Here is a 27596-nt window from a genome sequence, read left to right on the forward strand (position 1 = left end):
TCCTGGCTATTGCTTCTGCGCGCAGAGTATCTGAGAACAGAGATAGAAAAGGGCGCCTCCTAGTGCAGAAAAACCAAGGTAATGTAACCCACAAACAATATGGAGCTCACCGATGTCCAGGGTACTCGCATGTGGAAAAGCACTTATCAAGTGCCAAACAGACTGGACTATTAGTAGTGGCCCAGGTCACTATATAAAACTGTAGAGATGATGTGTGTGACAGACCATTCTGTCAGTACTGAAAGAGTTAACTTTGTTCAGCTTTGAGAAGCTATTTTCTAAAGACAGGTTTGCTAGCATCAGCTATTGTGTACTGTAATTAAGTTTTAGTGATAAACATTCACATTGTTTAATCACATCCAGAGAGCAGACGCCCAAGTGATAAGAAGGACTAAATTGTTTATCTGCTTAAGTAATGTAATTCTATTGTGGCATGTCAAAGGGCGTTTTCCCTCTATCTAATGTACAATATTCTTTCAACCCCCCATCTGGGGTCAGACCTGCATAAATACTGGGCATATAGCCTTCAATAAAGTGCATTCTGTTTTAACCTTCAATGTGGAGCCTGGTCTCATGTTTGAGGGGGGAATTAGCTGGGTTGTGAGTTGCTGATCTCACATTCAGGGCATCTTCCATCTGGTATTAACCCTTGGTATCCTGTTGGTACCATAACAATGTGTGTTAGCAAAAAACTAACAAGAACTCCAAAGAAGGCTCCAAAAAAAAAGCTACTTAATATGTATTAAAAGTGTATTAAAATATAATGAACAATAAAAAAAAGACTAAAACATATCTAAGCATCAAAACTGCAACGCGTTTCTTAGCGACCTCTGCGCCGTTTCTTCAGGCATATGATGCTCAAACAGCCTGCTTATCTGGTGTTCCATTCTGATAAGGCTGTCCTACGTAATACGTTAGGTTTTCTTCCTAAGGTTGTGTCAGACCGCAACATCAATCAAGAGATTGTGGTACCTTCCTTGTGTCCTAATCCTCCTCCTTTGAAGGATTGCTTGCTTCATAATTTGGACGTGGTTCGCACCTTGAAGTTCTATCTTCAGGCTACTAAGGATTTTAGACAAACTTCTTCCTTATTTGTTTATTCTGGGAAGCGTAAGGGTCAGAAAGTATCTTCGACTTCCATATCTTTTGGTTAAGGAGTGTTATCCGTTTTGCTTATGAGACAGCGGGACATAGACCTCCTCAGAGAATTGTGGCTCATTCTACTAGAGCAGTGGCTTCCTCTTGGACCTTTAAGAATAAGGCCTCTATGGATCAGATTTGTAAGGCAGCTATCTGGTCCTCCTTAAATACTTTTTCTAAATTTTACAAGTTTGATGTTTTTCTTCGGCTGAAGCAGCTTTCGAGAGAGAGGTTTTGCAGGCTGTGGTGCCTTCAGATTAGGGTCCGCCTCTCTTTTTGTCCCTCCCGTTATCATTTAGTGTCCTCTAGAGCTTGGGTATAAGTTTCCCAACAGTAAGGAATGAAGCCGTGGACTCTCCTTATATTAAGAAGGAAAACATAAATTATGCTTACCAGATAATTTTCTTTCCTTCTGTATAAGGAGAGTCCATGGCTCCCGCCCGTGTTCTCTGATGGGTGGCCCTCTAAATTATATTTTTCTTCTGGCACCATTTATACCCTGATATTTCTCCTACTGTTCCTTGTTCCCTCGGCAGAATGACTGGGGGAAGTGGGAGAGGTATTTAAGCCTTTGGCTGGGGTGTCTTTGCCTCCTCCTGGTCGTCAGGTTCAGTATTTCCCAACAGTAAGGAATGATGCCCCGGACTCTCCTTATACAGAAGGAAATTAAATTATCTGGTAATCATTATTAGTTTTCTTTGTTCTATGACTATCTTTATTTGAAAAGGAAGGCATCTAAGCTAAGGAGCCAGCCAATTTTTAGTTCAGAACCCTGGACAGCATTTGTTTATTGATGGGTGCATTTAGCCACCAATCAGCAAGCACAACCCAGGTTGTGAACCAAAAATGGTCCGGCTTATAAACTTCCTTGCTTTTCGAATAAAGATAGCAAGAGAATGAAGACAAATTGAAAATAGGAGTAAATTAGAAAGTTGCTTAAAATTGCATGCTCTATCTGAATCATGAAAGAACAAATTTGGGTTCAGTGTCCCTTTAAATACAGCTTAGCAAAACTCCCACTAAAATAAAGAAAGCAGAAAACAGATTTTGTTTTTATGAGGATGAAGCTCATGGTTAATAGATCCAAAGCCAACAGAATGAGCTGACAGGTTACCTAAAGAACATAAGATAAGCACACAAGTTGTGTGTCACGTTCAGCCACTGTCTACAGACGAGTGTTGCTGTGTCTCACAAGGATTCATCAGACTTGCCAGCAAGACAAGGGTTAATAGATCCAAAGCCAACAGAATGAGCTGACAGGTTACCTAAAGAACATAAGATAAGCACACAAGTTGTGTGTCACGTTCAGCCACTGTCTACAGACGAGTGTTGCTGTCTCTCACAAGGTTTCATCAGACTTGCCAGCAAGACAAGGGTTAATAGATCCAAAGCCAACAGAATGAGCTGACAGGTTACCTAAAGAAAATAATATGAGCACACAAGTTGTGTGTCGCGTTCAGCCACTGTCTACAGACGAGTGTTGCTGTGTCTCACAAGGATTCATCAGACTTGCCAGCAAGACAAGGGTTAATAGATCCAAAGCCAACAGAATGAGCTGACAGGTTACCTAAAGAACATAAGATAAGCACACAAGTTGTGTGTCACGTTCAGCCACTGTCTACAGACGAGTGTTGCTGTCTCTCACAAGGGTTCATCAGACTTGCCAGCAAGACAAGGGTTATTAGATCCAAAGCCAACAGAATTAGCTGACAGGTTACCTAAAGAACATAAGATAAGCACACAAGTTGTGTGTCACGTTCAGCCACTGTCTACAGACGAGTGTTGCTGTGCTCTCACAAGGATTCATCAGACTTGCATAGAAACATAGAATTTGACGGTAGATAAGAACCAAAAAGGCCCATCAAGTCTACCCATATTACATGTTATTTTTTCCTTAGGATAGCCTTATGTATGTCCCAGGCATTTTTAAATTCTTTTACAGTCTTTGTGTTTGCCACCTCAAATGGAAGTTCTTTCCATGAATCCACCACCCTTTCTGTAAAAAAATGCTTCCTGAAATTTCTCCTGAATCTGCTACCCTCTAACTTTAGATTGTGACCCCTTGTTTTGGCATTTATTTTTTTGTGAAAAATGCTTTCAGCTTCTATGTTATTAAATCCCTTCATATATTTAAAGGTTTCTATCATGTCACCTCTTTCCCTTCTATCCTCTAAACTATACATATTTAGATCATAGAGTCTTTCTTTGTACGTTTTATATTTTAGACCATGTACCATTTTAGTAGCCCTCCTTTGGACAGCTTCTAGTTTATTTATATCTTTCTGAAGATATGGTCTCCAGAACTGTACACAGTATTCCAGATTTGTTCTAACTAATGATCTGTAAAGTGGCATAAGAACCTTGCTATTTCTGCTGCTAAAACCTCTTCCAATGCAACCAAGCATTTGACTGGCCTTGCTGGCTGCACTGCGGCATTGTGTACCAAATTTTAAATCATCTGAAATAATAATTCCCAAATCCCTTTCTTCTTTAATTACAGTCAGTAATGTACCATTGAGACTATAATCGGCCTTTGGGTTTTTGGATCCTATATGCATAATTTTGCTCTTGGTAATATTAAATTCCAGATCCCATTTATTTGACCAGTCCTCTAGTTTATTAATATCACAGTTCATTTGATCAACTCCTCCTGGAACATCTACCCTGTTTGTATCATCAGCAAACAAGCAAACCTTCCCCTTAAAGGGCCACTGTAAGTAAATATTTTCTATGCCTGTTACTAACTAACTACCACAAATACGCTTTTTATCAATAGCATTTCATTAGCATATCTCTACCGTATATCAGAAATCTTGTCTGAAAATTTAATTGTTTTCCAAACCCACTCCGTGGGTATCCTTTGCTCTGTACCAATCCGTTTACAATACCTAGGTTTCAAAATGGTGCTTTAAACACAATTTCATTGGTTTAAGTATTTTGAACACACAGTGCTGAAAATAGTGGGCAGGATAACGTGACATCATTGGGGAATACAAGATATAACTTTTATAACGTTATGAAACTTCGTTTTGGAGAAAATATAGGTCAGTAGGTTTTAATTAATGTTTATTAACTTTAATATGTTAGTTGTTTGGCTTAAAAATTATAACAGAAAGTAATCCTTTAAGCCCATTTCCAATATCACTTATGAACATGTTAAACAGAACTGGCCCAAGAACTGACCCTTGGGGGAACACCACTAGTAACTGCTGCCTCATTTGAATGTACTCCATTAATTGAAACCCTCTGTTGTCTATCTTTAAGCCAGCATTCTACCCTCTTAACAATCTTAGCATCTATTCCAAGGCAATACATTTTGTGAATAAGTTTGTTGTTGTGTGGGACAGTGTCAAATGCTTTGCTAAAGTCTAGATATGCAACATCTACGGCTCCTCCCTGGTCTATTATTTTACTTACATGGTCAAAGAAATCAATTAGATTAGTCAGGCATGATCTTCCAGCAGTGAAACCATGCTGTCCTTTGTATTCTAAGTTGTTTGTCTGAATGAAAGATACAAGTCTTTCCTTTAAAAGAGTTCCCATTAATTTCCCTGCAATTGAGGTCAAACTGACTGGCCTATAGTTAACAGAATCTTCCCTACTACCCTTTTTATGAAGAGGGACTACATTGGCAGTTTTCCAGTCTTTTGGAACAACTCCTGTTAGAAGTGATTCATCAGACTTGCCAGCAAGACAAGGGTTAATAGATCCAAAGCCAACAGAATGAGCTGACAGGTTACCTAAAGAACATATGAGCACACAAGTTGTGTGTCGCGTTCAGCCACTGTCTACAGACGAGTGTTGCTGTGTCTCACAAGGATTCAACAGACTTGCCAGCAAGACAAGGGTTAATAGATCCAAAGCCAACAGAATGAGCTGACAGGTTACCTAAAGAACATAAGATAAGCACACAAGTTGTGTGTCACGTTCAGCCACTGTCTACAGACGAGTGTTGCTGTCTCTCACAAGGTTTCATCAGACTTGCCAGCAAGACAAGGGTTAATAGATCCAAAGCCAACAGAATGAGCTAACAGGTTACCTAAAGAACATAAGATAAGCACACAAGTTGTGTGTCACGTTCAGCCACTCTCTACAGACAGAATGAGCTGACAGGTTACCTAAAGAACATAAGATAAGCACACAAGTTGTGTGTCACGTTCAGCCACTGTCTACAGACGAGTGTTGCTGTCTCTCACAAGGTTTCATCAGACTTGCCAGCAAGACAAGGGTTAATAGATCCAAAGCCAACAGAATGAGCTGACAGGTTACCTAAAGAACATAAGATAAGCACACAAGTTGTGTGTCACGTTCAGCCACTGTCTACAGACGAGTGTTGCTGTCTCTCACAAGGTTTCATCAGACTTGCCAGCAAGACAAGGGTTAATAGATCCAAAGCCAACAGAATGAGCTGACAGGTTACCTAAAGAAAATAATATGAGCACACAAGTTGTGTGTCGCGTTCAGCCACTGTCTACAGACGAGTGTTGCTGTGTCTCACAAGGATTCATCAGACTTGCCAGCAAGACAAGGGTTAATAGATCCAAAGCCAACAGAATGAGCTGACAGGTTACCTAAAGAACATAAGATAAGCACACAAGTTGTGTGTCACGTTCAGCCACTCTCTGCAGACGAGTGTTGCTGTCTCTCACAAGGATTCATTAGACTTGCCAGCAAGACCTTACTATTAATGGTTGTTCTTTGTGACACATCTGTAGTCATTTTTATCTCTTTCTTCATGGCAGGTACAAGTTCAGGGTTCTCCACCTTCAGGACGCCATTCACACAGCTGTTGTACATGGAATGAGGGAGCTGTATTATCGGGAGGCCTGCTGAGTACTGGGGTCCCTAGCGGATCCATCTACTTTTTAAGACCTTGTAGTTCCTTCTTTCAGTGGGTATCACTGGACACCGTTCCCCAACTCACCCCCAGGTAATAATTTATTTAACCTACTTTTACCTACCTACACCTGTAAATCCCTCTCCTGCATATCCCCATTCCCTCTTCTATGTGCCCCCTCCTTACTCATTCTCCTGCATATCCCCATTCCCTCTTCTATGTGCCCCCTCCTTACTCATTCTCCTGTATATCCCCATTCCCTCTTCTATGTGCCCCCTCCTTACTCATTCTCCTGTATATCCCCATTCCCTCTTCTATGTGCCCCCTCCTTACTCATTCTCCTGTATATCCCCATTCCCTCTTCTATGTGCCCCCTCCTTACTCATTCTCCTGTATATCCCCATTCCCTCTTCTATGTGCCCCCTCCTTACTCATTCTCCTGTATATCCCCATTCCCTCTTCTATGTGCCCCCTCCTTACTCATTCTCCTGTATATCCCCATTCCCTCTTCTATGTGCCCCCTCCTTACTCATTCTCCTGTATATCCCCATTCCCTCTTCTATGTGCCCCCTCCTTACTCATTCTCCTGTATATCCCCATTCCCTCTTCTTTGTGCCCCCTCCTTAATTCCTCTCCTATGTATCCCCTGCCCCATTCCTTCTCCTTTGTGTCCCCTCCTTAATCATTCTTCTGTGTATCCCCTGCCCCATTCCTTCTTCGTTGTGTCCCCTCCTTATTCCCTCTCCTATGTATCCCCTACCCATTCCTTCTCCGTTGTGTCCCCTCCTTATTCCCTCTACTGTGTATCCCCTGCCCCATTCCTTCTCCGTTGTGTCCCCTCCTTATTCCCTCTCCTGTGTATCCCCTGCCCCATTCCTCCTCCATTGTGTCCCCTCCTTAATCCCTCTCCTGTGTATCCCCTGCCCCATTCCTCCTCCATTGTGTCCCCTCCTTAATCCCTCTCCTGTGTATCCCCTGCCCCATACCTTCTTCTTTGTGTCCCCTCCTTAATCCCTCTCCTCTGTATCCCCTGCCCCATTCCTTCACCTTTGTGTCCCTTCCTTAATCCCTCTCCTGTGTATCCCCTGCCCCTGTCCTTCTCCTTTGTGTCCCCTCCTTAATCCCTCTCCTGTGTATCCCCTGCCCCATTCCTTCTCTTTTGTGCCCCCTCCTTAATCATTCTCCTGTGTATCCTCTGCCCCATTCCTTCTCTTTTGTGCCCCCGCCTTAATCCCTCTCCTGTGTATCTCCTGCCCCATTCCTTCTCCTTTGTGCCCCCTCCTTAATCATTCTCCTGTGTATCCCCTGCCCCATTCCTTCTCCTTTGTGCCCCCTCCTTAATCCCTCTCCTGTGTATCCCCTGCCCCATTCCTTCTCCTTTGTGTCCCCTCCTTATTCCCTCTCCTGCGTTTCCCCTGCCCCATTCCTTCTCTTTTGTGCCCCCGCCTTAATCCCTCTCCTGTGTATCTCCTGCCCCATTCCTTCTCTTTGTGCCCCCTCCTTAATCATTCTCCTGTGTATCCCCTGCCCCATTCCTTCTCCTTTGTGTCCCCTACTTAATCCCTCTCCTGTGTATCCCCTGCCCCATTCCTTCTTCTTTGTGCCCCCTCCTTTATTCCTCTCCTGTGTATCCCCTGCCCCATTCCTTCTCCTTTGTGCCCCCTCCTTAATCCCTCTCCTGTGTATCCCCTGCCCCATTCCTTCTTCTTTGTGTCCCCTCCTTAATCCCTCTCCTGTGTATCCCCTGCCCCATTCCTTCTTCTTTGTGTCTCCGCCTTAATCCCTCTCCTGTGTATCCCCTGCCCCCATTCCTTCTCCTTTGTGTCCCCTCCTTAATCCCTCTCCTCTGTATCCCCTGCTCCATTCCTTCTTCTTTGTGTCCCCTCCTTAATCCCTCTCCTGTGTATCCCCTGCCCAATTCCTTCTCCTTTGTGTCCCCTCCTTCATCCCTCTCCTGTGTATCCCCTGCCCAATTCCTTCTCCTTTGTGTCCCCGCCTTCATCCCTCTCCTGTGTATCCCCTGCCCCATTCCTTCTTCTTTGCGTCCCCTCCTTAATCATTCTCCTGTGTATCCCCTGCCCCATTCCTTCTCCTTTGTTGCCCCCTCCTTAATCCCTCTCCTCTGTATCCCCTGCCCCATTCCTTCACCTTTGTGTCCCTCCTTAATCCCTCTCATGTGTATCCCCTGCCCCATTCCTTCTCTGTTGCATCCCCTCCTTAATCCCTCTCCCGTGTATCCCCTGCCCCATTCCTTCTTCTTTGTGCCCCCTCCTTAATCATTCTCCTGTGTATCCTCTGCCCCATTCCTTCTCTTTTGTGCCCCCTCCTTAATCCCTCTCCTGTGTATCCCCTGCCCCATTCCTTCTTCTTTGTGCCCCCTCCTTAATCCCTCTCCTGTGTATCCCCTGCCCCATTCCTTCTTCTTTGTGTCCCCTCCTTAATCCCTCTCCTCTGTATCCCCTGCCCCATTCCTTCACCTTTGTGTCCCTTCCTTAATCCCTCTCATGTGTATCCCCTGCCCCTGTCCTTCTCCTTTGTGTCCCCTCCTTAATCCCTCTCCTGTGTATCCCCTGCCCCATTCCTTCTCTTTTGTGTCCCCTCCTTAATCCCTCTCCTGTGTATCCCCTGCCCCATTCCTTCTCTTTTGTGTCCCCTCCTTAATCCCTCTCCTGTGTATCCCCTGCCCCATTCCTTCTCCTTTGTGTCCCCTCCTTAATCCCTCTTCTGTGTATCCCCTGCCCCATTCCTTCTCCTTTGTGTCCCCTCCTTAATCCCTCTCCTGTGTATCCCCTGCCCCATTCCCTCTTCTATGTGTCCCCTCCTAAATCCCTCTCCTGTGTATCCCCTGCCCCATTCCCTCTTCTATGTGTCCCCTCCTAAATCCCTCTCCTGTGTATCCCCTGCCCCATTCCTTCTCCTTTGTGCCCCCTCCTTAATCCCTCTCTTGTGTATCCCCTGCACCATTCCTTCTCCTTTGTGTCCCCTCCTTAATCCCTCTCCTGTGTATCCCCTGCCCCATTCCTTCTCCTTTGTGTCCCCTCCTTAATCCCTCTCCTGTGTATCTCCTGCCCCTGTCCTTCTTCTTTGTGTCCCCTCCTTAATCCCTCTCCTGTGTATCCCCTGCCCCATTCCTTCTCCTTTGTGTCCCCTCCTTAATCCCTCTCCTGTGTATCCCCTGCCCCATTCCTTCTCCTTTGTGTCCCCAACTTAATCCCTCTCCTGTGTATCCCCTGCCCCATTCCTTCTTCTTTGTGTCCCCTCCTTAATCCCTCTCCTGTGTATCCCTTGCCCCATTCCCTCTTCTTTGTGTCCCCTCCTTAATCATTCTCCTGTGTATCCCCTGCCCATTCCTTCTCCGTTGTGTCCCCTCCCTAATCCCTCTCCTGTGTATCCCCTGCCCCATCCCTTCTCCTTTGTGTCCCCTCCTTATTCCCTCTCCTGTGTTTCCCTTGTCCCATTCCTTCTCCTTTGTGTCCCCTCCTTAATCATTCTCCTGTGTATCCCCTGCCCCATTCCTTCTTCTTTGTGTCCCCTTTTTAAATCCCTCTCCTGTTTATCCGCTGCCCCATTCCTTCTCTTTTGTGTCCCCTCCTTAATCATTCTCCTGTGTATCCCCTGCTCCATTCCTTCTCTTTTGTGTCCCCTCCTTAATCCCTCTCCTGTTTATCCCCTGCCCCATTCCTTCTCCTTTGTGTCCCCTACTTAATCCCTCTCCTGTGTATCCCCTGCTCCATTCCTTCTCTTTTGTGTCCCCTCCTTAATCCCTCTCCTGTGTATCCCTGCCCCATTCATTCCTCTTTGTGTCCCCTCCTTAATCATTCTCCTGTGTATCCTCTGCCCCATTCCTTCTCCTTTGTGTCCCTCCTTAATCCCTCTCCTGTTTATCCGCTGCCCCATTCCTTCTCCTTTGTGTCCCCTCCTTAATCCCTCTCCTGTGTATCCCCTGCCCCATTCCTTCCTCTTTGTGTCCCCTCCTTAATCCCTCTCCTGTGTATCCCCTGTCCCATTCCTTCTCCTTTGTGCCCCCTCCTTAATCCCTCTCCTGTGTATCCCCTGCCCCATTCCTTCTCCTTTGTGCCCCCTCCTTAATCCCTCTCCTGTGTATCCCCTGCCCCATTCCTTCTCCTTTGTGCCCCCTCCTTAATCCCTCTCCTGTGTATCCCCTGCCCCATTCCTTCTCCTTTGTGCCCCCTCCTTAATCCCTCTCCTGTGTATCCCCTGCTCCATTCCTTCTTCTTTGTGTCCCCTCCTTAATCCCTCTTCTGTGTATCTCCTGCCCCATTCCTTCTCCTTTGTGTCCCCTCCTTAATCCCTCTACTGTGTATTCCCTGCCCCATTCCTTCTCCTTTGTGTGTCCCTACTTAATCCCTCTCCTGTGTATCCCCTGCTCCATTCCTTCTTCTTTGTGCCCCCTCCTTAATCCCTCTCCTTTGTGTGTCCCTACCTAATCCCTCTCCTGTGTATCCCCTGCTCCATTCCTTCTCCTTTGTGTCACCTCCTTAATCCCTCTCCTTTGTATCCCTTGCCCCATTCCTTCTCCTTTGTGTCACCTCCTTAATCCCTCTCCTGTGTATCCCCTGCCCCATTCCTTCTTTGTGTCCCCTCTTAAATTCCTCTCCTGTGTATCCCCTGCTCCATTCCTTCTTCTTTGTGTCCCCTCCTTAATCCCTCTCCTCTGTATCCCCTGCCCCATTCCTTCACCTTTGTGTCCCTTCTTTAATACCTCTCATGTGTATCCCCTGCCCCATTCCTTCTCTGTTGCGTGCCCTCCTTAATCCCTCTCCCGTGTATCCCCTGCCCCATTCCTTCTTCTTTGCATCCCCTCCTTAATCCCTCTCCTGTGTATCCCCTGCCCCATTCCTTCTCCTTTGTTGCCCCCTCCTTAATCCCTCTCCTCTGTATCCCCTGCCCCATTCCTTCTCCTTTGTGTCCCTTCCTTAATCCCTCTCATGTGTATCCCCTGCCCCATTCCTTCTCTGTTGCGTCCCCTCATTAATCCCTCTCCTGTGTATCCCCTGCCCCATTCCTTCTCCTTTGTGTCCCCTCCTTAATCATTCTCCTGTGTATCTCCTGCCCCATTCCTTCTCCTTTGTTTCCCCTCCTTAATCCCTCTCCTGTGTATCCCCTGCCCCATTCCTTCTCCTTTGTGTCCCCTCCTTAATCCCTCTCCTGTGTATCCCCTGCCCCATTCCTTCTCCTTTGTGTCCCCTCCTTAATCCCTCTCCTGTGTATCCCCTGCCCCATTCCTTCTCCTTTGTGCCCCCTCCTTAATCATTCTCCTGTATATCCCCTGCCCCATTCCTTCTCCTTTGTGCCCCCTCCTTAATCCCTCTCCTGTGTATCCCCTGCCCCATTCCTTCTCCTTTGTGTCCCCTCCTTATTCCCTCTCCTGTGTTTCCCTTGTCCCATTCCTTCTCTTTTGTGCCCCCGCCTTAATCCCTCTCCTGTGTATCCCCTGCCCCATTCCTTCTCCTTTGTGTCCCCTCCTTAATCATTCTCCTGTGTATCTCCTGCCCCATTCCTTCTCCTTTGTTTCCCCTCCTTAATCATTCTCCTGAGTATCCCCTGCCCCATTCCTTCTCCTTTGTTTTTCCTCCTTAATCATTCTCCTGTGTATCCCCTGCCCCATTCCTTCTCCTTTGTTTTTCCTCCTTAATCATTCTCCTGTGTATCTCCTGCCCCATTCCTTCTCCTTTGTGCCCCCTCCTTAATTATTCTCCTGTATATCCCCTGCCCCATTCCTTCTCCTTTGTGTCCCCTCCTTAATCCCTCTCCTGTGTATCCCCTGCCCCATTCCTTCTCCTTTGTGTCCCCTCCTTATTCCCTCTCCTGCGTTTCCCCTGCCCCATTCCTTCTCTTTTGTGCCCCCGCCTTAATCCCTCTCCTGTGTATCCCCTGCCCCATTCCTTCTTCTTTGTGTCCCCTCCTTAATCCCTCTCCTGTGTATCCCCTGCCCCATTCCTTCTTCTTTGTGCCCCCTCCTTTATTCCTCTCCTGTGTATCCCCTGCCCCATTCCTTCTCCTTTGTGCCCCCTCCTTAATCCCTCTCCTGTGTATCCCCTGCCCCATTCCTTCTTCTTTGTGTCCCCTCCTTAATCCCTCTCCTGTGTATCCCCTGCCCCATTCCTTCTTCTTTGTGTCTCCGCCTTAATCCCTCTCCTGTGTATCCCCTGCCCCCATTCCTTCTCCTTTGTGTCCCCTCCTTAATCCCTCTCCTCTGTATCCCCTGCTCCATTCCTTCTTCTTTGTGTCCCCTCCTTAATCCCTCTCCTGTGTATCCCCTGCCCAATTCCTTCTCCTTTGTGTCCCCTCCTTCATCCCTCTCCTGTGTATCCCCTGCCCATTCCTTCTCCTTTGTGTCCCCTCCTTAATCCCTCTCCTGTGTATCCCCTGCCCCATTCCTTCTTCTTTGTGTCCCCGCCTTAATCCCTCTCCTGTGTATCCCCTGCCCCATTCCTTCTTCTTTGCGTCCCCTCCTTAATCCCTCTCCTGTGTATCCCCTGCCCCATTCCTTCTCCTTTGTTGCCCCCTCCTTAATCCCTCTCCTCTGTATCCCCTGCCCCATTCCTTCACCTTTGTGTCCCTCCTTAATCCCTCTCATGTGTATCCCCTGCCCCATTCCTTCTCTGTTGCATCCCCTCCTTAATCCCTCTCCCGTGTATCCCCTGCCCCATTCCTTCTTCTTTGTGTCCCCTCCTTAATCCCTCTCCTGTGTATCCCCTGCCCCATTCCTTCTTCTTTGTGTCCCCTCCTTAATCCCTCTCCCGTGTATCCCCTGCCCCATTCCTTCTTCTTTGTGTCCCCTCCTTAATCATTCTCCTGTGTATCCCCTGCCACATTCCTTCTCCTTTGTATCCCCTCCTTAATCCCTCTCCTGTGTATCCCCTGCCCCATTCCTTCTCCTTTGTTGCCCCCTCCTTAATCCCTCTCCTCTGTATCCCCTGCCCCATTCCTTCTCCTTTGTTGCCCCCTCCTTAATCCCTCTCCTCTGTATCCCCTGCCCCATTTCTTCTCCTTTGTGTCCCTTCCTTAATCCCTCTCATGTGTATCCCCTGCCCCATTCCTTCTCTGTTGCGTCCCCTCATTAATCCCTCTCCTGTGTATCCCCTGCCCCATTCCTTCTCCTTTGTGTCCCCTCCTTAATCATTCTCCTGTGTATCCCCTGCCCCATTCCTTCTCCTTTGTTTCCCCTCCTTAATCCCTCTCCTGTGTATCCCCTGCCCCATTCCTTCTCCTTTGTGTCCCCTCCTTAATCCCTCTCCTGTATATCCCCTGCCCCATTCCTTCTCCTTTGTGCCCCCTCCTTAATCCCTCTCCTGTGTTTCCTGTGTCCCATTCCTTCTCTTTTGTGCCCCCGCCTTAATCCCTCTCCTGTGTAACCCCTGCCCCATTCCTTCTCTGTTGCGTCCCCTCATTAATCCCTCTCCTGTGTATCCTCTGCCCCATTCCTTCTCCTTTGTGTCCCCTCCTTAATCATTCTCCTGTGTATCTCCTGCCCCATTCCTTCTCCTTTGTTTCCCCTCCTTAATCATTCTCCTGTGTATCCCCTGCCCCATTCCTTCTCCTTTGTGCCCCCTCCTTAATCCCTCTCCTGTGTATCCCCTGCCCCATTCCTTCTTCTTTGTGTCCCCTCCTTATTCCCTCTCCTGTATATCCCCTGGCCCATTCCTTCTCCTTTGTGTAACCTCCTTAATCCCTCTCCTGTGTATCCCCTGCCCCATTCCTTCTCATTTGTGTCCCCTCCTTAATCCCTCTCCTGTGTATCCCCTGCCCCATTCCTTCTCCTTTGTGTCACCTCCTTAATCCCTCTCCTGTGTATCCCCTGCCCCATTCCTTCTACTTTGTGCCCCCTCCTTAATCCCTCTCCTGTGTATCCCCTGCCCCATTCCTTCTACTTTGTGCCCCCTCCTTAATCCCTCTCCTGTGTATCTCCTGCCCCATTCCTTCTCCTTTGTGTCCCCTACTTAATCCCTCTCCTGTGTATCCCCTACCCCATTCCTTCTCCTTTGTGTCCCCTCCTTAATCATTCTCCTGTATATCCCCTGCCCCATTCCTTCTTCTTTGTGCCCCCTCCTTTATTCCTCTCCTGTGTATCCCCTGCCCCATTCCTTCTCCTTTGTGCCCCCTCCTTAATCCCTCTCCTGTGTATCCCCTGCCCCATTCCTTCTCTGTTGTGCCCCCTCCTTAATCATTCTCCTGTGTATCTCCTGCCCCATTCCTTCTCCTTTGTGTCCCCTCCTTAATCCCTCTCCTGTGTATCCCCTGCTTATTCCTTCTCCTTTGTGCCCCCTCCTTAATCCCTCTCCTTTGTATTCCCTTGCCCCATTCCTTCTCCTTTGCACCCCCTCCTTAATCCCTCTCCTGTGTATTCCCTGCCCCATTCCTTCTCCTTTGTGTCCCCTACTTAATCCCTCTCCTGTGTATCCCCTGCCCCATTCCTCCTTCTTTGTGTCCCCTCCTTAATCATTCTCCTGTGTATCCCCTTTCCCATTCCTTCTCCTTTGTGCCCCCTCCTTAATTCCTCTCCTGTGTATCCCCTGCCCAATTCCTTCTCTATTGTGCCCCCTCCTTAATCCCTCTCCTGTGTATCCCCTGCCCCATTCCTTCTCCTTTGTGCCCCCTCCTTAATCCCTCTTCTGTGTATCCCCTGGCCCATTCCTTCTCCTTTGTGCCCCTTCCTTAATCCCTCTCCTGTGTATCCCCTGCCCCATTCCTTCTCCGTTGTGTCCCCTCCTCAATCCCTCTCCTGTGTATCCCCTGCCCCATTCCTTCTTCTTTGTGTCCCCTCCTTAATCCCTCTCCTGTGTATCCCCTGCCCCATTCCTTCTCCTTTGTGTCCCCTCCTTAATCCCTCTCCTGTGTATCCCCTGCCCCATTCCTTCTTCTTTGTGTCCCCTCCTTAATCCCTCTCCTGTGTATCCCCTGCCCCATTCCTTCTTCTTTGTGTCTCCGCCTTAATCCTTCTCCTGTGTATCCCCTGCCCCATTCCTTCTTCTTTGTGTCCCCTCCTTAATCCCTCTCCTCTGTATCCCCTGCTCCATTCCCTCTTCTTTGTGTCCCCTCCTCACTGCTCCATTCCCTCTTCTTTGTGTCCCCTCCTCACTCATTCTCCTATGTAACACCTGCCCAATTCCTTCTCCTTTGTGTCCCCTCCTTAATCCCTCTCCTGTGTATCCCCTGCCCCATTCCTTCTCCTTTGTGTCCCCTCCTCTTAATCCCTCTCCTGTGTATCCCCTGCCCCTTTCCCTTCTCCTTTGTGTCCCCTCCTTAATCCCTCTCCTGTGTATTCCCTGCCCCATTCCTTCTCCTTTGTGTGTCCCTACTTAATCCCTCTCCTGTGTATCCCCTGCCCCATTCCCTCTTCTTTGTGTCCCCTCCTTAATCCCTCTCCTGTGTATCCCCTGCCCCATTCCCTCTTCTTTGTGTCCCTCCTTTAATCCCTCCTCCTGTGTGTCCCCTGCCCCCATACCCTCCTTTGTGTCCCCTCCCTTAATCCCTCTCCTGTGTATCCCCCTGCACCAATTCCTCCTCCCTTTGTGTCCCCTCCCTTAATCCCCTCTCCTGTATATCCCCTGGCCCATTCCTTCTCCTTTGTGTCACCTCCTTAATCCCTCTCCTGTGTATCCCCACCTGCCCCATTCCTTCTCCTTTGTAGCTCACCTCATTAATCCCTCTCCTGTGTATCCCCTGCCCCCATTCCTTCTCCTTTGTGTCACCTCCTTAATCCCTCTCCTGTGTATCCCCTGCCCCCATTCCCTTCTTTGTGTCCCCTCTTAAATTCCTCTCCTGTGTATCCCCCTGCCCCATTCCTTCTACTTTGTGCCCCCCTCCTTAATCCCTCTCCTGTGTATCCCTGCTCCATTCCTTCTTCTTTGTGTCCCCTCCTTAATCCCTCTCCTGTGTATCCCCTGCCCCATTTCTTATCCCTTTGTGCCCCCTCCTTATTCCCTCCTCCTGTGTTATCCCCCTGCCCCATTCCTTCTCCCTTTGTGGTCACCTTCCCCTTAATCCCCTCTCCTGTGTATCCCCTGCCCCATTCCTTCTCCTTTTAGTCCCCTCCTTAATCCCTCTCCTGTGTAGCCCCTGCCCCATTCCTTCTTTGTGTCCCCTCCTTAATCCCTCTCCTGTGTATCCCCATCCCAATTCCTTCTCCTTTGTGTCCCCTCCTTAATCATTCTCCTGTGTATCCCCTGCCCTATTCCTTCTTCTTTGTCTACCCTCCTTAATCCCTCTCCTGTGTATCCCCTGCCCCATTCCTTCTTCTTTGTGTCCCCTCCTTAATTCCTCTCCTGTGTATCCCCTGCCCCATTCACTCTTCTTTGTGTACCCTCCTTAATTCCTCTCCTGTGTATCCCCTGCTCCATTCCTTCTCCTTTGTGTCACCTCCTTAATTCCTCTCCTGTGTATCTCCTGCCCCATTCCTTCTCCTTTGTGTCCCCCGCCTTAACTCCCTCTCCTGTGTATCTCCTGCCCCATTCCCTCTTCTTTGTGTCCCCTCCTTAATCCCTCTCCTGTGTATCCCCTGCCCCATTCCCCCCTTCTTTATGTCCCCTCCTTAATCCCTCTCCTGTGTATCCCCTGCCCCATTCCTTCTCCTTTGTGCCCCCTCCTTAATCATTCTCCTGTGTATCCCCTGCCCCATTCCTTCTCCTTTGTGTCCCCTCCTTAATCATTTTCCTGTGTATCCCCTGCCCCATTCCTTCTCCTTTGTGCCCCCTCCTTAATCCCTGTGTATCCCCTGCCCCCCATTACTTCTCTCCTTTGTGCCCCCTCCTTAATCCCTCTCCTGTGTTTACCCTGCCCCATTCCTTCTCCTTTGTATCCTCAATCATTCTCCTGTGTATCTCCTGCCCCATTCCTTCTCCTTTGTGTCCCCTCCTTAATCCCTCTCCTGTGTATCCCGTGCCCCTTTCCCTCTTCTATGTGTCCCCTCTTAATCATTCTCCTGTGTTTCCCCCTGCCCCATTCATTCTTCTTTGTGTCCCTCCCTAAATCATTCTCCTGTGTATCCCCCTGCCCCCATTCATTCTCCTTTTGTCCCTCCTTACTCATTCTCCTGTGTAACCCTGCCCATTTCCTTCTCCTTGTAGTCCCTCCTTAATCCATTCTCCTGTGTATCCCTGCCCCATTCCTTCTCCTTTGTGCCCCCTACTTAATCATTCTCCTGTGTATCCCCTGCCGCATTCCTTCTCCCTTTGTGTCCCCTCCCTTAATCCCTCTCCTTTGTATCCCCTGCCCCATTCCCTCTTCTATGTAACATACATACATAGTAAAAGTAGAATAAGTTGAAAAAAGACTGAAGTCCATCGAGTTCAACCTATACAAATCCTAAAACTATTTACAAAAAGCTACAGTTAAGCTTAAAATAACCCAATAAACTGTGACCCATTTAATACTAGCAATTATATCCATGAATTATGTTTATCTACAGAAATGTATCCAGACTATTTTTATACTGTACTCTATGGTATTGGCCATTCACTACCTCCTTTGGTAATGAGTTCCACAATTTTATTGCTCTTACCAGTGAAAAAATGTTTTCCCATTGAGGAGATTAAATCTTCTTTCCTCCAACCTTAAATTATAACCTCTTGTCAGAAAACAATTTTCTTGGAATAAAACAGAGCTTCTGCCATCTCTGTATATGGGCCTTGAATATATTTATATAAAGTAATCATGTCACCTCTCACAGCGCCTTTTTTCTAAAGAAAACAGACCCAGTTTGGCTAGCCTCTCCTCATAGGTTAATTTCTCCTATCCCCTTATTAGCTTTGTGGCCCTTCTCTGAACTTTTTTCTAGTTCTGCAATATACTTTTTTAGCAATCGGTCCCCAGGAACTGCACTCCAAACTCAAGGTGAGGTCTTACCAGGGCTTTATAATGACAGAATTATGCTTTCCTCCCTTGAATCAATGCCTCTTTTAATACATGCTAGTATCTTATTAGCCTTTGAAGCCGCTTGCCCTGCATTGTGCACCCATTTTTAGCTTGTTATCTATTACTACTCCCAAATCCCTTTCCTCCTGTGTTTGGCATTAGTCTTGTCCCATTTAAAAATACGTCCACTCCTTACTCATTCTCCTTTGTATACCCTACCCCATTCCTGCCTTCCTTTGTGTCCCTACTTAATCCCTCTCCCTGTGTATCCCCTGTCCCACTTCCCTCTTCTATGTGTCCCCTCCTTATTCCTTTCCTGTGTATGCCCAGCCCCACTCCCTCTTCTGTGTCGCTTTAAGAACGAGGCCTCTATGGATCAGGTTTGTAACGGCGGGCTACTGGTCCTTCTTACATACTTTTTTTCAAAATTGATGTTTTTGCCTTTGGTTGAAGCAGCTTTTGGGAGAAAAGTTTTGCAGGCTGGACTAGCCACTTCTGGAACTATAATGTAAGAAAGGTTGTCTATAGGCTGTATTGTGTGCTATGTATATGTGACAGACCCTTCGGTCAGACTGAAAGAGTTAACTTTGTTCAGCTTTCAGAAGCTATTTTCTAAAAATACAAGGTTGCTGGCATCAGCTATTGTGTGCTCTAATTAAGTTTAGTGATAAACATTCCCATTGTCTAATCATCTCCAGAGTCAGACTGCTAGTTGATAAGATGGACTGCATTGTTTTCTTGTGTTTAAGTTGTTATCTGCTTAAGTAATGTAATTCTATTGTGGCATGTGAAAGGGCGTTTGCTCTCTATCTAATGTAAAATATTCTTTCAACCCCCCAGCTGGGGTCAGACCTGCATAAATACTAGGCATATAGCCTTTAATAAATGTCATTCTGTTTTAAACCTGAAAACTGGCTGGGTTGTGAGTTGCTGATCCCATATTCAGGACATTGTTCATCTGGTGTTAACCCTTGGTATCCTGTTGGTACCGTGACAATTGGTGGCAAGCGATGGGATGAACCTTATCGCCCAGAAGAGCAACTACACAAGCCAGTAACCTCAGGAAGAGGGGGATTACTACAATACTGACTAAGATGGAAGGAGTACCAGGGACCGAAGGAACCAATGGGCCCAGCATATCAGACAGAACCCCCGAAGAAGCAAGCTTTGATCGGGCAGTTAAAATAAGACTGGCACATTATGGCCCCAACCCATCTGCGGAAATTATCGACCGGGTCATAGCAGCTGTGGAGGCCAACCTACTTCGCCAACGCGGGCCTGCACGCAGCCCAAGTCCACAGCAACCCCCAGTGGAAAAGGGAAAAGTAAATTTCTTCTGTTAAGTGTGATCAGTCCCCGGGTCATCATTACTTGTGGGATATTATCTGCTCCCCTACAGGAAGTGCAAGAGGATTCACCCAAGCAGAGTTGCTATATAGCTCCTCCCTCTACGTCACCTCCAGTCATTCTCTTGCACCCAGCAACCTAGATAGGTCGTGTGAGAGGACTATGGTGATTATACTTAGTTTTATATCTTCAATCAAAAGTTTGTTATTTAAATAACACCGGAGTGTGTTATTACCTCTCTGCAGAGTTTGAGGAAGACTCTACCAGAGTTTTGCTATGATTTTAGCCGGAGTAGTTAAGATTCATATTGCTAGTTCTCCGGCCATCTGAGGAGAGGTATAAACTTCAGATCAGGGGACAGCGGGCAGATGCAATATGCATAGAGGTATGTAGCAGTTTTTATTTTCTGACAATGGAATTGATGAGAAAATCCTGCCATACCGATATAATGTCATGTATGTATACTTTACACTTCAGTATTCTGGAGAATGGTAATTCACTAGAAATTACACTGTAGAAAGACTAAAGCTGTTTAATAACTAGAGATTATGTTTAATGTTTTTGCTGGATGTAAAATCGTTTTCATTTACTGACCGGGTACTGAGTGAATAAATGTTTGGGCACTATTTTTCAACTTGGCAGTTGCTTAAATCTGTTTTTTTCTGTCCAGTTTCTGTTCTCCCTCACTGCTGTGTGTGTGGGGAAGGGGCGCTTTTTACTATGCATCAAATATTTCAGTCAGCATAATTTCTCTCAGCAGAGCTGTGAGAATTATAGTTTGACTGAGATAAAAACGTTTCTTCTGTAATTTGTTTCCTGCCTTTCAGAAATTGTTATCTTTGCTAATGGGATTTAACCCTTTGCTAAAGTTGTGTTGTTTAATTGCTGAGGGGAAAATCCTTTGCTAAAACTGTAATTCTGACAAAGATTGATGCTACTAAACTTAATATATTTTAACTGTTATAATTTTTTTCCTGTGCTTCTTAAAGGCACCAGTTCGTTTTCATATTATTTGTAAGATTACTTTGAAAAGTATTTTCACAGTTGCTGTTTATTTGCTAGTGTGTTAACCATGTCCTGATTCAGAGGAATATCTCCTGTGCTATATGTGTTAATGCAAAGTGGAGCCAATAGAAATTTATGTACTAAATGTATTGATGCTACTTTAAAAAACAGTCAATCTGTACAAATTGAACATATTTCACCAAACAACGAGGGGAGAGTTATGCCGACTAACTCGCCTCACGTGTCAGTACCTGCATCCTCCGCTCAGGAGGTGCGTGATATTGTAGCGCCCGAGTACATCCTTGGGCGGCCATTACAAATCACATTACAAGTTATGGCTACTGTTCATGACTGAAGTTTTGGCCCTAAACTACCAGAACTAAGAGGTAACGTGATCACTCTGGGGTGAGAAACAGACGTGCGCTGATAATGCAAGGGCCATGTCTGATACTGCGTCACAGTTTGCCGAACGTGAAGACGGAGAGCTTCCATTCTGTGGGTGACGGTTCTGATCCAAATAAACTGGACTCAGACATTTCAAATTTTAAATTTAAGCTTGAGAACCCTCCGTGTGTTACTAGGGGAGGTATTAGCGGCTCTGAATGATTGTAACACCAGTTGCAATCCCAGAGAAAATGTGTCGGTTGGATAAATATTTTGCTGATTGGTACGACGAGTACTGACGTTTTTCCTATACCTAAGAGACTTACTGACATTGTTACTAAGGAGTGGGATAGAACCCGGTGTCGCCCTTTCCTCACCCCCCTCCTATATTCAGAAAGATGTTTCCAATAGACGCCGCCACACGGGACTTATGGCAAATGGTCCCTAAGGTGGAGGGAGCAGTTTCTACCTTTAGTAAGCGTACCCACTATCCCAGTGGAGGATAGCTGTGCTTTTTCAGATCCAATGGATAAAAAATTAGAGGGTTACCTTAAGAAAATGTTTGTTCAACAAGGGTTTATATTGCAACCCTCTTGCATGTATTGCGCCTGTCACGGCTGCAGCAGCATTTTGGTTTGAGTCTCCTGGAAGAGACCACTTCAATCATCCACACTAGATGACATCCACACACAAACTTAAATTCCTTAAGTTAGCTAATTCCATTTATTTCAGATGCCGTAGTACATTTAACTAAACTTGCGGCTAAAAATTCAGGATTCGCCATTCAGGCACGCAGAGCTCTGTGGCTGAAATCCTGGTCAGCTGATGTTACGTCTAAATCTAAAATTGCTTAATATTTCCTTTCAAAGGGCCAGACCTTATTCGGGCCCGGCTCTGAAAGAGATTATTGCTGACATTACAGGACGGTTAAAGGTCATGCCCCTGCCTCAGGACAAGGCCAAAGCCAAGGCTGAGGACAGTCCAATTTTCGTTCCTTTCGTAATTTCAAAGCAGGACGCAGCATCAACTTCCTCTGCACCAAAACAGGAAGGAGCCTGTTGCTCGCTACAGACAAGGCTGGAAACCTAACCAGTCCTGGAACAGGGGCAACAGGCCAGAAAACCTGCTGCTGCCCCTAAGACAGCATGAATTGAGGGCCCCCCGATCCGGGCCGGATCTAGTGGGGGGCCCAGACTTTCCCTCTTCGCCCAGGCTTGGGCCAAGAGATGTTCAGGATCCCTGGGCGTTAGAGATCATATCTCAGGGATACCTTCTGGACTTCAAATCCTCTCCCCCAAGAGGGAGATTTCATCTGTCAAGGTTGTCACACAAACCTAACAAGAAGGAAGCGTTTCTACGCTGCGTACAAGATCTTTTATTAATGGGAGTGATCCATCCAGTTCCGCGGGTGGAACAAGGACAAGGGTTTTACTCAAATCTGTTTGTAGTTCCCAAAAAGAGGGAACCTTCAGGTCAATCTTGGATTTAAAGATCCTAAACAAATTCCTCTAAGAGTTCCATCGTTCAAGATGGAAACTATTAGAACAATTTTGCCCATGATCCAAGAGGGTCGAGTACATGACCCACAGTGGATTTAAAAAGATGCTTACCTTCACATACCGATTCACAAAAGCCATTACCGGTTATTCTAACGGTTTGCCTTTTTAGACAGGCATTACCAGTTTGTAGCTCTTCCTTCGGACTGGCTACGGCTCCAAGAATCTTCACAAAGGTTCTGGGCACTCTTCCTGGCTGGTACTAGGACGCGAGGAATTTCAGTAGCTCCGTACCTTAGACGACATACTGATACCAAGCTTCAAGCCTTCAAACTGCCAATCTCATACAGATATAGTACTGGCATTTCTAAGGTCGCATGGATGGAAAGTTGAACGAAGAGAAAAGTTCTCTCTTTCCCACTCACAAGAGTTCCTTCCTGGGGACTCCGATAGATTCTGTAGCAATGAAGATTTACCTGACAGAGGACAGGTTAACAACACTTCAAAGTGCATGCGTGTCTTCATTCTATTCAACACCCGTCAGTAGCTCAATGCATGGAGGTAATCGGACCTAATGTAGCAGCAATGGACATAGTTCCTTTTGCCCGCCTACATCTCAGACCCACCTGCAACTGTGCATGCTATTTCAGTGGAATGGGGATTACTCAGATTTGTCCCCCACTCTAAATCTGAATCAAGAGACCAGAAATTCTCTATCTATGGTGGCTTTATCGGCCCATCTGTCCAGGGGAATGCCATTCAGCAGGCAGACTGGTCAATTGTAACAACAGACGCCAGCCTATTGGTTGGGGCGCTGTCTCGGAATTCTCCTGAAGGTCAGGGACTATGGAATCAGGAGGAGAGTCTTCTTCCAATAAACATTCTGGAATTGGAGAGCAGTCCTCAATGCTCTTCTGGCTTGGCCCCAGTTAACAACTCGGGGGTTCATCAGGTTCCAGTCGGACAACACTCACAACTGTAGCTTATATCAACCATCAGGGAGGGACAAGAAGCTCACCCTAGCAATGATGGAAGTACTCGAAGATAATTCGCTGGGCAGAGTCTCACTCTTGCCCACCTGTCTGCAATCCACCATCCCGGGAGTGGAGAACTGGGAGGCGGATTTCTTAAGTCGTCAGACTTTTCATCCGGGGGAGTGGAACTTCATCCAGAGGGTCTTTGCCCAAATACTTCGACATTGGGCAAAAAACAGAGATAGATCTCATGGCGTCTCGACAGAACGCCAAGCTTCCGCGTACGGGTCCCAGTTCCAGGGATCGGGACGCGGTCCTGATAGATGCCTTGACAGCACCATGGACCTTCAGGATGGCTTATGTGTTTCCACCCTCTTCCGATGCTTCCTCGACTGATTGCCCAGAATCAAACAGGAGAAAGCATCAGTGATTCTAATAGCGCCTGCATGGCCACGCACGGACTTGGTATACAGATTGGTGGACCTGTCATTCTGTCCCACCTTGGTCGTTACCTCTGAAACAGGACCTTCTGATTCAGGGTCCTTTCAAACATCAAAATCTAACTTCTCTGAAGCTGAACTGCTTGGAAATCTGAACGCTTGATCTTATCAAAGCGTGGTTTTTCTGAGTCAGTTATTTATACCTTAATACAGGCTAGGAAGCCTGTTACCAGAAGATTTACCATAAAATATGCCGTAAATACCTATATTGGTGCGAATCCAAAAGGATACCTCTTGGAGTAAGGTTAGATTCCTAGGATATTGTCTTTTCTACAGAAGGTTTTAGAAAAGGGGTTATCCGCTAGTTCCCTTAAAGGGACAGATCTCAGCTCTGTCCCATTCTGTTACACAAGGTCTGTCAGAGTTCCAGGACATTCCAGGCATTTTGTCAGGCTTTGGCCAGGATTTAAACTGTGTTCTAAAGCTGTGGCTCCCACCATGGAGTTTAAAACCTTGTTCTTAACGTTTTACAGGGTGTTCCGTTTGACACCCTTCATTCCATTGTTATAAGTTGTTATCTTGGAAAGTTCTATTTTCTAATGGCTATTTCCTCGGCTCGAAGAGTTCTGGTTATCAGCCTTACATTGTGATTCTCCTTATTTGATTTTTCATCGGATAAGGTAGTTCTGCGTACTAAACCTGGGTTTTACCTAAGGTAGTCAACTAACAGGAATATCAATCAGGAGATTGTCTGTTCCATCCTTGTGCCCAAATCCTTCTTCGAGGAAGGAAATCTTTTGCACAATCTGGATGTAGTTCGTGCCCTTAAATTTTATTTACAGGCAACTAAAGATTTTCGGACAAACGTCTTCCCTGTTTGTCGTTTACTCTGGTCAGAGGAGAGGTCAAAAAGCCTTCTGCTACCTCTCTCTCTTTTTGGCTTCGTAGCATAATTCGTATTAGCTTATGAGGACTGCTGGACAGCAGCCTCCTGAAAGAATTACAGCTCCATTCCAACTAGAGAACACTGTGGCTTTCCACTTGGGCCTTTAAGAATGAGGCCTTCTGTTGAACAGATTTGCAAGGCTGCAACTTGGTCTTCGCTTCATACTTCTTTCCCAAATTTTACAAACTTTGCCACTTTTGCTTCCTCGGAGGCTATTTTTGGGAGAAAGGTTCTTCAGGCAGTGGTTCCTTCTGTATAAAGAGCCTGCCCTATCCCTCCCGTCATCCGTAGTACTTTTGCTTTGGTATTGGTATCCCCACAAGTAATGATGACCCGTGGACTGATCCACACTTAACAGAAGAAACATAATTTATGCTTACCTGATAAATTCCTTTCTTCCTGTAGTGTGATCAGTCACGGCCGCCCTGTTTTTTAAGGCAGGTAAATATTTTTTAAATTATACTCCAGTCACCACTACACCCTTGCTTCACCTTTCTCGTTGGTCCTTGGTCGAATGACTGGAGGTGACGTAGAGGGGAGGAGCTATATAGCAACTCTGCTGGGTGAATCCTCTTGCACTTCCTGTAGGGGAGCAGATAATTATCCCACAAGTAATGATGACCCGTGGACTGATCACACTACAGAAGAAAGGAATTTATCAGGTAAGCATAAATTATGTTTTCTCTTGTCAAGTGTATCCAGTCCACGGATCATCCATTACTTGTGGGATATTCTCCTTCCCAACAGGAAGTTGCAAGAGGATCACCCACAGCAGAGCTGTTATATAGCTCCTCCCCTAACTGCCATATCCAGTCATTCTCTTGCAAAGCTCTCAACATAGCTGGAGGTAGTAAGAGGAAAGTGGTAAAATATAGCTTAGTTTTTTCTTCAATCAAAAGTTTATTGTTTTTAAATGGTACCCGGAGTGTACTATTTTATCTCAGGCAGCATTTAGAAGAAGAATCTGCCTGCTGTTTTTCTATGATCTTAGCAGAAGTAACTAAGATCCACTGCTATTCTCACATATGTCTGAGGAGTGAGGTAACTTCAGAGGGAGAATGGCGTGCAGGGTATCCTGCAATAAGGTATGTGCAGTTAAGTTTTTCTAGGGATAGAATTTGCTAGAAAATGCTGCTGATACCGGGATTAATGTAAGTTAAAGCCTAAATACAGTGATTTAATAGCGACTAGTATCAGGCTTGCTATCAGAGGTATATACTCTGATTAATGTGCCATATAAACGTTTGCTGGCATGTTTAATCGTTTTTATACATGCTTTGGTGATAAAAAACTTATTGGGGCCTAGTTTTTTTTCCACATGGCTGGCTTTATTTTTGCCTAGAAACAGTTTCCTGAGGCTTTCCACTGTTATAGTATAAAAGTTACAGTTGGTGCAGTTAAAATTACAAACTGTGACAATTCAGCTTCCCTCAGCAGTCCCCTGCATGCTATAGGACATCTCTGAAGGGCTCAAAAGGCTTCAAAAGTAGGAAGCTGTGGCAGGCAGTTGTTATGACTGTTTAAAAAAACATATTTTTCGTTTTGTAATCTGTTTTTGTATTAAGGGGTTAATCATCCATTTGCAAGTGGGTGCAATGCTCTGCTAACTTGTTACATACACTGTAAAAATTTCGTTAGTTTAACTGCCTTTTTTCACTGTTATTTCAAATGTTGGCAAAATTTGTTTCTCTTAAAGGCACAGTAGAACGTTTTTTTATATGCTTGTTAACTTGATTTAAAGTGTTTTCCAAGCTTGCTAGTCTCATTGCTAGTCTGTATAAACATGTCTGACATAGAGGAAACTCCTTGTTCATTATGTTTAAAAGCCATGGTGGAACCCCATAGGAGAATGTGTACTAAATGTATTGATTTCACTTTAAACAATAAAGATCAGCTGTTATCTTTAACCCCTTAATGACCACAGCACTTTTCCATTTTCTGTCCATTTGGGACCAAGGCTATTTTTACATTTTTGCAGTGTTTGTGTTTAGCTGTAATTTTCCTCTTACTCTTTTACTGTACCCACACATATTATATAACCGTTTTTCCTCGCCATTAAATGGACTTTCTAAAGATACCATTATTTTCATCATATCTTATTATTTACTATAAAAGAAAATATAAAATATGAGGAAAAAATGGAAAAAAACACACTTTTTCTAACTTTGTCCCCCAAAATCTGTTACACATCTACAACCACCAAAAAACACCCATGCTAAATAATTTCTAAATTTTGTCCTGAGTTTAGAAATACCCAATGTTTTGCACGTTCTTTACTTTTTTTGCAAGTTATAGGGCCATAAATACAAGTAGCACTTTGCTATTTCCAAACCACTTTTTTTCAAAATGAGCGCTAGTTACATTGGAACCCTGATATCTGTCAGGAATACCTGAATATCCCTTGACATGTATATATTTTTTTTTAGAAGACATCCCAAAGTATTGATCTAGGCCCATTTTGGTATATTTCATGCCACCATTTCACCGCCAAAATGCGATCAAATAAAGAAAAACGTTAAATTTTTCAAAATTTTAGATTTCTCACTGAAATCATTTACAAACATTTTGTGCAATTATGGCACAAATGGTTGTAAATGCTTCTCTGGGGTCTCCTTTGTTCAAAAATAGCAGACATATATGGATTTGGTGTTGCTTTTTGGTAATTAGAAGGCCGCTAAATGCCACTGCGCACAACACGTGAATTATGCCCAGCAATGAAGGGTTAATTAGGTAGCTTGTATGGAGTTTGCAGGGTTAATTTTAGCTTTAGTGTAGAGATCAGCTCCCACCTGACACATCAGACCCCCTGATCCCTCCCAAAGAGCTCTCTTTCCTCCCCCACCCCAAAAATTGTCCCCCGCCATCTTAAGTACTGGCAGAAAGTCTGCCAGTACTAAAATAAAAGGTATCCTTTTTTTATATATAGCATATTTACATATGCTGCTGTGTAAGATTCCCCCCTTAGCCCCCAACCTCCCTGATCCCCCCCAATACAGCTCTCTAAACCCTCCCCCTCTGCCTTATTGGGGGCCATCTTGGGTACTGGCAGCTGTCTGCCAGTACCCAGTTTGCATGTAAAAATGTCTATTTTATTTTTATTTTTGTTTTTTCTGCAGTGTAGCTTCCCCCCCCCCCCCCAAGACTAATCCC

The 27596-nt window shown here is 45.8% G+C and overlaps 1 protein-coding gene across 1 annotated transcript in view; it reads left to right on the top strand.

The window, feature by feature from the left end:
• The window catches only part of LCMT2 (leucine carboxyl methyltransferase 2), a 753265-nt gene that overhangs the window by 615510 nt on the left and 110159 nt on the right, over nucleotides 1–27596 (top strand). The window contains exon 13 of the mRNA XM_053705698.1: nucleotides 5883–6070. Within this exon, the coding sequence (XP_053561673.1) occupies nucleotides 5883–6070 (188 nt within the window). The remainder of the gene's footprint in view (nucleotides 1–5882; nucleotides 6071–27596) is intronic.

Source organism: Bombina bombina, chromosome 3, assembly GCF_027579735.1.
Source record: "Bombina bombina isolate aBomBom1 chromosome 3, aBomBom1.pri, whole genome shotgun sequence".
Classification (NCBI taxonomy): Eukaryota; Metazoa; Chordata; class Amphibia; order Anura; family Bombinatoridae; genus Bombina; species Bombina bombina.